The sequence below is a fragment of the Pundamilia nyererei genome, unplaced genomic scaffold (genome assembly GCF_000239375.1).
Source record: "Pundamilia nyererei isolate P.nyererei 1_Seehausen unplaced genomic scaffold, PunNye1.0 scaffold00022, whole genome shotgun sequence".
NCBI lineage: Eukaryota > Metazoa > Chordata > Actinopteri > Cichliformes > Cichlidae > Pundamilia > Pundamilia nyererei.
Window position 1 is genome coordinate 1,181,302 of NW_005187423.1, and position 12,289 is coordinate 1,193,590.

At 39.7% G+C, this 12,289-nt stretch overlaps 1 protein-coding gene across 4 annotated transcripts in view; it reads left to right on the forward strand.

Moving 5' to 3' along the window:
* The window catches only part of npnta (nephronectin a), a 58,607-nt gene extending 54,430 nt beyond the window's left edge, over positions 1 to 4,177 (forward strand). For all 4 annotated transcript variants that reach the window (XM_005726850.1, XM_005726852.1, XM_005726851.1 and 1 more), the window contains 2 exons: positions 2,076 to 2,335; positions 2,484 to 4,177. In XM_005726850.1, the coding sequence (XP_005726907.1) occupies positions 2,076 to 2,335; positions 2,484 to 2,594 (371 nt within the window). In that variant the 3' untranslated portion in view covers positions 2,595 to 4,177. The remainder of the gene's footprint in view (positions 1 to 2,075; positions 2,336 to 2,483) is intronic.
* Positions 4,178 to 12,289: the final 8,112 nt, after the last annotated feature.

Sequence of the window (12,289 nt, forward strand, 5' to 3'; positions counted from 1 at the left end):
ATTGACTGTTGGAAGCAGACATTAGAAGATGAGCACATTGTAGTCACAGACATGGTCAGCAACAATATGCAGGAAGGCTGAGGCTCATGGTGTTACCAGAAACTGTCCCTCAGACCATCACACCATCACACCGAGCCTGAACCATTGATACAACACAGCATCCATGCTTTCATGTTTGAAAGCATGGTCCCCAACCTTTTTTGCGCCACGGACCGCTTTAGAACATTTATTCATAACACACGTGAAAAGACCCAGGAAAACCGAGTTAACGATAAAAACGGTAACAAAATAACGCTGAAAACCGATAAAAACCCTGAAAACCATACATTTCACACCTGAGCCTCAACTCTCGCGGCCCGGTACCAAACGACTCACTGACCGGTACCAGTCCGAGGCCCGGGGGTCGGGGACCGCTGGTCTAAATGTCACAGCAGAAATGGAGAGTTGAGCGACATTTTTCCAGTCTTCTATTGTCCAATTCGAATGAGCCCTTGGGAATTGTAGCCTCGGTTTCCTGTAGTACATCTACTTCAATGTTCCACATGTTGTGCGTTCAGAGATGACCTTTGCATTATTTTGATATGACTTGAGTTGCTATACCGTCTGAGTCTGGCCATTCTCATGTCATCTATGACATCAATAGAGCTTTACTTTACACAGAGAACTGCCACTCTCATGTGTTTTGATTTTATTCAGACCATTCTCTGTAAACCCGAGAGATGGTTGTGGAGAAATATCCCAGTACAGTAAATCACATGTGCAAATACGGAGCAGCAAATATGGCATCAACAAAATGCCTCGTTTAAAATCACTTAAATCTCATTTCTTCCTCATTCTGATCCTCAGTTTTTGTTTTTTGTTTTTTTTATTGAACTTTTAATTGCAAAGCAGGAAAACAGCAGTCACCAGCATATACATATACAGGACAAAGATGCATCTACATGTATAGCAGGACCTGGGAGGTAGAAAGAAAAACCCAACAGCAATAGTAATAGACAATGAAAAAGGTTAAGAATTGTCCCTTTGTTGCCAGGCTAAATCCCGTAAGCCCGATTTCAACCTCTGAGCAGAAGGAGTGTCCAGATGGGCCAAAAAAGGGTCCCATGTGCGATAGAAAAGGAAAGGTTTGTCCTTAAGTGCTGTAGAGAAGGCTTCCATTGGCACAATACATATCACAGACTGTAGCAGCCACTGGTTGACAGATGGAGCCTTATCAGAAAACCATAATGCACTTTCAAGCGTAGTGTAGCAGTATGTGAAGGAGATCTTTGCTCATCATATAGTCCTGACAAGCAAGTCCTTGGACCCAGATTCTGATCCTCAGTTTGAACTTCAGCAGATCATATTGACTATGTCTACATGCCTTAAAGCACTGAGTCACTGCCATTGATTGGTTGGTTAGATATTTGTGTTAACAAGCAGTTTCGAAAGTGTACCTATTGAATTGGCTGGTGTGTATATTTCTTTTTACTATTCTTCAAGTGACAGCAATAAAGTGACAGGAAAACACAATGTGGCTTTCTAGAAACCACTAGGGAAACATTGTCATCAGAAGTTTGCATCGGGATTCTAGAAAATAACGCCAATAAAAATGTTTTTAAATGACAGGTATGTGTGATGGTATACATGGTGAAATAGAAACCAGTTTCTGTGGCAGTAAAAATGCACATGCATCCCAAAAACAAAGCTAAAGGAAAGAGAGTTTTGTCCATTTTTGTGTTCATTTTAGTTCTTCTGGTCTGTATCAACAAATTTTCTCTCAGATCTGTCTTTCAACTTTGTTTGGCTCAATTGAAGTGCATTCAAACCAAATCCCTGATTCTTGCTTATATATTTTTCTGCACTGTGTACAGACTGATGGTGATATAGGTGATAAACAACATGACATTTAGAAAAAAAACGGCAAAGCCACAAACATTGATTATTTTATTAAGTAGTTTCAGAGTACAGCCTTCTCACAGAAATCTCATGCAGCTTAATCTTATCAACACAACTCAGTCTTTACTTCTTTTTTTTTGTGAAAATTTAGATTACCATGTCATCACTGACTTAAAATCTGTGACTTGCATCCGCAGGTGGACGCTACCTAACGATACCCGAAGCAGGAAACAAGAGGACTGGACGAGGAGCGCGGCTGGTCCTCCCCCTTATCCCTCCCTGGAATGACGGCAATCTGTGCTTGTCATTCCGGCACAAGCTGGCAGGTCACCATGTGGGAATGCTCCAAGTGTTTGTGAAGAAGGGAAAGCAGTACAGTCCAGCAGTCTGGGGTCGAACAGGTGGAAATGGCTGGAGACACACCCAGATCACATTATGGGGCACAGGCCTGGAAAGTGTAAGTATAACAATAAATATAAAAAAATAATGAGTCTCTCATAAAGTAAAAATATTTAAACATCTAACATCATTTAATGTTCATACTTTATGTTCCTGTTCCTATGTAAGAATACCTCAGTGTGCCTCATTTTACTGCTGTTCATCAGGTGATCCTGAAGGGGGAGCGCGGGCGAGGCAGGAGCGGAGAGATGGCCGTGGACGACATAACCTTGAGGAAAGGCTCCTGCACAGAGGAGCACAATCTGAGGAGACTTTGACTGACAGAACAGGGCGAGGCAGAAAGAAAACAAGAGAGAAACTCATCTCAAAGAGAACGGACTCTGTTGTGACCCCCCCTCTCCCCGCTCTCTCTCTCTCTCTGCCTGGGCACTCACAGATCCCTCCCTAAACCCCTCAGCCGTCGTGTAAACAAAATCCCCCCAAATCATGCGTCTGCAGAACAGTGGGTTTCTCTCACTCGGCTGTCCGTTAATAAAAGGACCGAACCTGTCCTCGTGGGTGGATCCCAGCAGCACATCCCCAGTCCTCTCAGCTTCCATCTCACTCCATCACCTTATTACTCTAAAGTGTGCATGTACCTACTCACCATGGAAATGTCCTCCACCTAACAGCACTGGCAGCCTTCCAGCCGCACCGCTGACAGGCCCACGCTCACTTCATTTCTTCCCGGAGAGAGGATTGTTCCTTTATTTAGGGAGCCCGCTTTTGCTTTGCTTTGATCCTTTAACCACAAGCCATTGCTTTTTTAGTTGCTTAATGGTGAAAACATGTGGCCAGGGGTGCATTTTGTGACTGTTTTGATCAGAAAAAAAGAAGAAGAAACAAGCGGTAGATTTCTTTTGGTTGGAGATTTAAAAAATGTACATAAAATACAAATTTTATTTGTCAAAATTGAATTGGTTCTAATGCAGATTTCTTTCAATCTGATATAGGCCCACAGCATAACACCAAAAGTCAGTTTACCGCTAATTTTGCTGGTCAAATGTGAGTTGTTTTTCGTTTTAATTACCGGCTACTGTTCTATAGCACAGCTTTGTCTGAAAGGTCCTTTTTGTTGCCACAGCATTTCAAAGACCTGCTTGGTCGCAGAAAGTTCAGATATTTAGCATCTTTTCTATCGTGTTATTGCCTGTTGAGGTTGGTTAAACTCTGCGATCATGTTCTTCAGATACTTGAAACGTGTAAAACAGAATCATTGTACGATTTTCGAGTCAACCGAAAAGTTACTTTTTATTATACACTTTGTGCTTTGTTATATTAAGTGCAGTTTGTTATAAAGATGATGACACCAACACCTTTTTAGGTTTTCACAAATTGTATTATTGTAAATGTAGTTGTGTGTACATACTCTAAACAATCCCATTTGTTGTGTGATTTATATGTTATGTAAATTCATACGTAGATATTGATTGGATTTCAGCTGGTTGATATTTCAACTTTTAAGGAAAGAACGTGTACACAGATCAAAACCTTGTGTAGTGCAAGGCTGTTTAAAGTGTCCAAAAATGTGTCTTCATATGGTATAAAGCTCTGTTTGTAACTTGCTAAGCACATAGTTGCATATTGTATGATGTGATAATGAAGGGCATTGTAAAGGTTTTCTGTGTGCATGGTTGCATTCACCAAATTCAGAATTATCCAGACCAGTATGTAAATAAAAAAAACATTTGAATGGTGTGTTTACAAAAAAACAACAACAAAAAAACAAAATTGGCTTACTTCCAAAGACGGACATGCTAGGTGATTGGTGATTCTAAATTAGCTGTAGGTATGGTGTGTGAGACAAATAAAGGTTTTACAGTGCAATCAATAAAGTTCTGAATGTGTGTGTGGGCGAGCATTTGGGTTGTGAATGTGGCTTGTATTGTAAAATCCTTTGTGTGGTCTGAACACAAAAACACAATATTGTTTAAGCCAGTTAATTTACATTTTCAGTCCACCTAGCTCCACAATCCTTACAAAACATGGTAAAATGTTAATATTTGGAAAAAATTTTTTTAGCCCTCTGGCTTCCACCCAGGGAGGATAAATAGAGGCTCAGAAATTACAACATGTTGGAAATATCAAAAACTGCAGATCCAGAAATGCCTGCTGTTTCCAAAAGCGAGTCAAAGACATCAGTGTTAAAATGCAACTTTACAGCCTTTAAAAAAAGACTTTGGTGTCAGCAGCTAATTTACACCTTCATCGCATATCAAAGGGTGTTGAGGGTGTATTTTTTTAACACACAAAAAGTTCTGGAAAATCATTGGTGACATAGTCACTTTGATTAAGAGGTAAGTGCTGAACACCGAACACCAGCTGTAATTGCTTCATTCTGCTGTGCTTCATCTCCTTTAATTGTTTTATTTATATAGCACCAAATCACAACAGCAGTTGCCTTAAGGCGCTTTATTTTGTAAGGGAAAGACCCTACAATTACACAGAGAAACCCCAACAATCAAAGGATCCCCGTGAGCAAGCATTTGACAGTGGGAAGAGCGAACTGCCTTTTAGAAGAAGAAACCTCCAGCAGACCAGGGAGAGTCAGCCATCTGCTGTTGGGTATGAAGGAAAGGAATTTGGACAAAAGATATGGTGTGTAAGAAAACTTTAGATGAATAATAACCAATAATTAATGCCGATGTGTGTATGGTGAATGAAAAAAAGCAGCCGAGAGCAGACAGGTGACCCTGGATTCAGAGTCCAAGTATATGCTTTGTCAAAATGTAACATTTTAAACTAAACTACTTTTAAGATTTAAAATAATCTTAAAAGTAGAGAGGATGTCTGTCTACCAAATCCAAACTGGGAGCTGGTTCCACAAAAGAGAGGCCTGAAAGCTGAAGGCTCTGCCTCCTATTCTACTTTTAAATACCCTAGGAAACACAAGTAAACAAGCAGATATGTACTATTACAGGAGTCCAGCAAGCACTCCTACATATTTGCTTGATATGCCCACTGAAGGACATATCCTGGTGAAAACAATACCAAGATTCCTCACAGTGTTACTGGAGACCAGGGTACTGTCATCCAGATTAAGTATCTGGCCAGACATTATGTTTCTAAGAGTTTAGTTTTATCTTAATTTAGAAGCACATAAGCAGAGGTCATGCAGGTCCTTACTAATGGATGAAAAAGTATCTATGAATTTGAGTCACTGAGCTCGACATCTTATGTTTTTTTTAGAGAATTTCTAACGCAGCTGATGTGACTAACTGTGCAAAACTGTGTTAACAGCCTGTCCAGTGAGTCTGTGCCCCACTTGTGTTTAGTGACACTTTTGTATTTCATTAGTATGTCACTTACCACTATTCAGTAATTAATAACTGCATTTTGTATAAGTATATACTTTTTGTGGGGCTCCATACTGTCTGTGGCTTGTTAATTAAGCTTAGCACTTCATTGTAATATATGCAGCCACACAGTTCAGTTACAGCTCTATCAACAGCAGGTCATGCTATAAAAATGAAAATGTCAATACTCCAGTGAAATAAAAGAGAACGAGAGAGTGTAACAACTCAAAGTGCACATTTCACAAATTTGAAACATCTAAGGAAGTTTTAAATACTTTTATTGTGATTGTTAAACGGTGGTAAGAGTGGCAGACGGGTTCAAGGTGGGGCGTAATTACATCAGGGATGTTCTCTCAGCCCTACTTGTTTGCAATGGTGATGGACAGGTTGACAGATGACAGATTTTCATTGGAAGTGAGCAGAAGAAACAGATGTGAATACATCGAAGGGACAGCTCAGGTTGAGGAGTTTGGAGACAAAGTTAGAGATGATTTGGACATGTGCAGGCTGGAGCTAGTTGTTTTAAAGTATTGGAGAAAGGATGTTGAATATGGAGCTGTCGAACAAAAGGGAAAGAGGACGGACCTCAGGGAAGGTTCATGGATGTAAGTGAAGGAGGAGATGGAGAGAGTTTGTGTGACAGAAGAGGATGCTAGCGATAGGATGAGATGCAAGTAGATGATGGCGACCTCTAAAGAGAGCAGCCAAAAGGAAAATAGGAAGAAATATAACAATATACAAACAAAGGACGTTTGAAATACGAGTGTTATGATTGGCTTTTCTCAGGAATAAACAAACCTGTGTTTGCTTAGTGCAAAAGCTCAATGTGGTACCTTTAAAATAACGATGTCCCAGAATTTCAAACTATTCTGGAAAAATGATAAAAATATGAAGATCACACCACCTTCACACTAGCATCCAATTACTACTGCAGGTCACAAACTTCTGTCTGGAATCAGTTTGTTTACTTTCTTTCAAGCTTTACTTTATTTGGCTTTTCTATTTACCTTTGGAATTACTTTTGTAAGACATGAAAAAAGGAAACTTTTTAATATTTATCCATCAGAAAAAAGTCTTTCAAGATTCATATACAACAAAATGTAAATTAAAAGATTAAAGGATAACCAATCTGATTCAATCTAATACTGTGGTGTTGTTGTTGTTGTTTTTAAGAAATCGGATGTTTAAAAAAATGCATCAGACAAAATAAATTTTAGATGAAAGGGAGAACAGAGTTTCTTACTTTGATGAAGCAACTAGTTAGTTAGCAGATGGCTAAAAGGAAGCAGAAGGACATGTTCTCTGATGTATTACTTCAAATCCCCACAGACACTGAAGGATATGTTCTCTTTTTTATGATACAGCCACAAAGCTTCATTATAGCTGTGTGTGAAGGCTGGCAGGTTTCAGATAAAACTGAAGACCAAACCTCGTACATAGTTACAGGCATGAATGCAAATACCATTGTAAATAACTGTGTCACAGAACTGTGAGAAACCACACACTTACACTTCATGCTGCACCTAGTTAATTCTTACCATGAAGTAAAGTGGGTCGATCTGCTTTGATATAAGCTTTTAAGTGTTCTTTGTGGTAAGTAGCCTTAGAGAAGTTTAATCACAATAAGCAGGCAGTGGAATTTTTTTCCACCTTCGCCCGCTTGCGTTTTCATATTTCATTATTTCAATAGCAGCAGTAACTGAAGCCACCTTGAAATTTTCACAACTACAGAGTCGGTAAAGCTTTGATTGTCTGGTAGACAACAAAAAAATAGTCTGATGACCTTTAGAGGAATGGCTATGGTGGATAATCTCCTTCAGTCTCCATAACTCACACACACCACCACACAGCAGAAAACAGCGAATGATTCAAACTTTTGTTTGCTCAGATAAGGCCTGCGATTTCGATATTAGATCAGTTCATCTTTCAGATCACTGACCTGTTATGAGATATCTAAAGATCTTCATTTCACTTCTTGGCTGCTTATTTGGGGGCCAAGGGGGCGAGCAAACAAGCCTTTTATTGAGATAAACCATCAAGACAGTAAGAGATCCACAGGGAAGTGGAAATAGCCAAGCCAGACACATGTGGGTCCCTCTGTGTGTGTGTGTGTGTGTGTGTGTGTGTGTGTGTGTGTGTGTGTGTATGTGTGTGTGTGTGTGTGTGTGCGCGCGCACGCTAGAAACTGTTTAAAGCCAGGCATAGTTTGTCTCTTTTCCTCTTTTCTCACATGACACGATGAAGCACACAATAAGAGAAGGACACCTCTGACTGAATGAAAGTGAAAAACCCTCTGAGGCTGTGTTGTGGTTCTTCTTTGGAAACCTGTCACTGGGATCTATCAGTGCTGAAGTAATATTACGAATGTCATGAATGAAGAGATACATAATAAAATTTAATATGAGGGAATATTTGTGTTTCCTCTAAGAATTCAGTTGGTTAAACAACTCCATAATTAAAGGGACATCTCACTTCCAAATGTGGTAGTTGCCCAGCTTTGCTGATACAGGCTATAGAACTGTTTTGTGGCGTGTGGCGAGGCGTGGTCTGTGGTGCCGCTGCAGGGGAGATGGACTCACCTGCACAGCATCTACAATCACGTCTCGCCACCATAAAAACCTGTGCTGTCGTTGTTGTTGGTGTGTGGCTGGCAGTTCGGAAGCTACAGGCAAGTATTTGTAACAACAACAGTACTTAAGAATAAAGTATGCTGAAAAGTATAAAAATGTGGACCAGTCCGCCCTAAGGACCAAGGACCCAGCCGGCCAGGGAAGGAGCTGGGGCAAATGGTGGCAGAGCCGGTGGCAGCACAGACCACGCCCTGCCACATTATATCAAAAGTGTAATGAAAACAGCACCAGACAGACAGACAGACAGACAGACAGACAGACATTGTGGGAAGTAAAGAAGAACAAATAATTTCTCACTGTGGGGTCAACTTGGTAAACTGGGCCATCAGTTAAAATGGGCCATCTTAGGTTTGAGTATCTCTTTAAAAATTAACAGCCAATGACTCAGTACTCAGCATTCAGCATTTGATTTTACTGATCCAAGATTGACACTGGTCAGCCTCACAGCAAGAAGATCTTTCTGTGTGGAATTTCTATGTTCTCCCCATGTCTGCATGGGTTGTCTCCAGGTCCAAAGACACCCAAATAGTGGGGTTAGGTTAATTGGTATTTGGTGAGTGGTAAATTAGTAAATTGCTCATAGGTGTGAATGCTGTGCAATAGACTGGCAACCCGTCCAGGGTAACCCCCCCCCCCATGCTAGCTGAGATAAGCTCTTTGTGATCATGAATTGGATAAGTGGAAGAAAATGGGTGGATGGTGTAAGATTGGTCAGGGAGGTGGGCCAATATCTCATTCTGAGACTGCCCCAGAAAACTTCACGGTGACTTATCCAATCTCATTGGATAAATCAATATGTAGAACTAATGATTCACAACACTTGTCAAGATGGACTGTCTCAGATAAAATGCTGATAAATGTTTTTTCATGAAAAAGCTTTTTTTTTTCATTAGGGGCGCAAATTGCCTTTATGTGTCCGATGAAATGGCTATAATTTCGGTTAAATTATGTCACCCTCTGAACTGAGCTTTAGCAGATATTCTGATGCTTCCTCTCATTAAAAAAAAAGATGTATAATATTTATAAATTCTATTGCATCCAATTCAATTTATTTTAATTTAAATATTGCCAAAAAACAAAAACAGTCGCCTAAAGACAGGTTATATTGAAAGGTAAAGACCTTGCAATAATACAGAGAAACCCCAACAATCAGACGACCCTCTACAAGCTGTTAGGTTTTCCACGCTCCCTTCTAAGTGCATTTGTATATGTTTATGCGTGTTTATGCCCCCCCCTCCCCCCGACACACACACACACACACACACACAATTTAATAAAAAAAGGTTTTATTTCACCTCATAGTGATCATGGTGGATTTCATTCTTTTTACTTTATCACTTACAAGCTACAGATTTGTGAAAAATCCAAATCAGGCTTTAGACCAGTATGCCACAGCTTATACAGGCACAGTGTTGTTATTGTTTTGTTCTTTCTGTGCTTGTTATTGCACTGACATCCTTCAGAAGTACTTATGTAATGAAAATGCAATACATTATAACTTACCCATCTCCTGTTGGAGATGCTCCCCGCTGCTGTAACAATGCAGCATATGAAATACATGAGGAATAAATAAAAACATGCAGAAGCCTGATAAACAATCCCCCTAAACATTCACACAATAATATTACGCTTATTTAAAAACACTGTTATTTTGTGGGAATCCCCCCCCCTTAGACTTATTAAAGAAGGTTGTTTATTGCTCTTAGAGACTTTCCAAATATTTTTTTTCCTGTGAATGTAAAGCAGTACCTCTAGAGCAGCGTGTTGAACTTAGCTCAGCTCACCTCTGTGAGCACTAAGAATTTCTGATACAAGCTGTCCTTGTAAATGAGGAGAGAAATGAAGTTAACTGGCAACCCTGCATCAGAAGTAAGATTTTCTTCCATCTCATTTTCTTTATTCTTCTAAAACCAAGTTATATGCTGTGTGTCTAGGAAATGTTCGCATAATAATAGTAGTAGTACAGTTTTACGTTCTAAACCCTGTGCAGTCCATATGAGTGTAGCTCATGCTCCCACTAGAAGAAGCAAAAATGTAAAAACGAAAGCTAAGGTGGCTCCATCCTGGCCATGAACAGTGTTTGCAACAGCTCTGAAAAAGTCAATGTCTCATGACTAAATTACCACTAAGTTATAAACAGACAAAATAACCAGTGATAGGATGAAGCATTAAATGGAAATAATCTCACCTAGACTAAATGATTTTTGGTCTGCTTTGGTCGATGTATTGCAGTTGTCACACCATATTTAGCCAAGCTGGTGATGAACCACCTGTTCCCTAGTTTCCTTTCCTGTCCCTGTGTAAAAATGTTGTTATGGACATATAGGCCAATGGCATCAGTGATTTCTCCAGAGGCTTCATTTAAAAAAGATGTAAGATGTTTCTACCTAGTGCTTTTTCTAACTGCATTCACACTCCAATGGACGCATCGGAGAGCAACTTGGGGTTAGCACTTTGCACAAGGATACTTGACATGCAGACTGGAGGAGCCAGGGATTGATGTTTCTACCCATGTCCCACCACCTCTTCAGAGAGCAGTTTGCTCTATTTCCTCGATGTAGCTGACAAACATTCCTATCAACTTTGGTTTTATGAGACTCAACAACAACAACAAAATAACCTGTTATTATATGAGAGACTGAGCGTTACATTCTAGTCTGCTGTTTGAGGTTTTGTTTTGAATTTTAACCACTTGTCTAATTCAGGTTTGGGGTGGGGGGTTGGAGCTTCTCTCAACTGTCATAAGGTGAAAGGTGGGGTACGCCGTGGATAGGCTGGCAGTCCATCATAAGGCTAACAGAGAGAGACAGACAACCATTCCCACCTACAGTGTGGCCAAATTAAGTAGTAAATGGACTGGTTCTTATATAAAGCACTTTATACAGCATGCCTCATTCGCCCATTCATATAAGCACTTTTTTTCTATGACGAAGTGGTCTTTTATCTAACATTTGAACAGATTCAGAAGTCAATGAATGCATCAGAGAACAACGTGGGGTTCAGTATCTTGCTCAAGAATATTTTGGCATGCAGACTGTACAAGCAAGGCATCAAACCACCAACCTTCCAATTAATGGATGACCTACTCAACCTGCTCTTGAGCAGGAGGTTGGACAGTGGTTAGAATCAACCACTTAGCTGAACATAAATGTCAGCAGTGCTAACCACTGGACCAGCATCCCACACTATTTCTGGTTTTCAGTCATTATTTCCACTTTGTTTTGAAATACTCACCAATTGCCCCGTGCTTCTCGTGTTTAATGTTTTTGTGACCCATCCTATTTAGTTTCACTCACCATTCTCCTCTCTGTACTGCTCTGTTACACTTCGTGTTCGTAACTTTGTTTCTCACAGTTCTCATGCATTTCCGATGCCATGTGCTCAGGCTCACTCTGCCAGAGTCTTGTGATTTTAATAACTTCGCCTAAACATTGACTGCTTTGCTTCTACCAACGCATGACTTAAATAACATTCTTTGATTTTTATTTATTTTTTTACTCTTGAGTCATGAATTTCTGTTAGAAACTGCAGCTAGAAACTCATTTCAGAATTACACTTTAATAAACCTGTAGAATTTTTGGCATTGAGGGTTTTGAAAAATTCAAAAGGCAGTATTGCACACAGGCTGACAGAGGCTCATTTGGCTGACTTATATTTGAATCATGATTTGAAACATTTCCATGGGCCCACTCAACTCCATTTAAAGGAGTATTCAACATGAATTGCAGACCTAACTGACATTAAATGTTACCTAACATATAGCATTTATTTTCGAGACTTGGAAACTATAAACCTTCTTTGCTGGACAGTCATGCATGTAAGCTGAGTCTCAATTAAACTGAAATGCATAATTAGACTAGACACCAGTAGACTATTTTCACTAAGATTATCTATTGAAGAATGTTAAAATCCATACAAAACTCAATAAGCTCCATCAAAGCGACAGATGTAGTTGAATCTCATTAAATAGCACACATCTAGACTTGTCCAAAATATTGCACATAGATTATTTTTTGCTGCCTGACTGAATATTAATTCAGAAGTTCA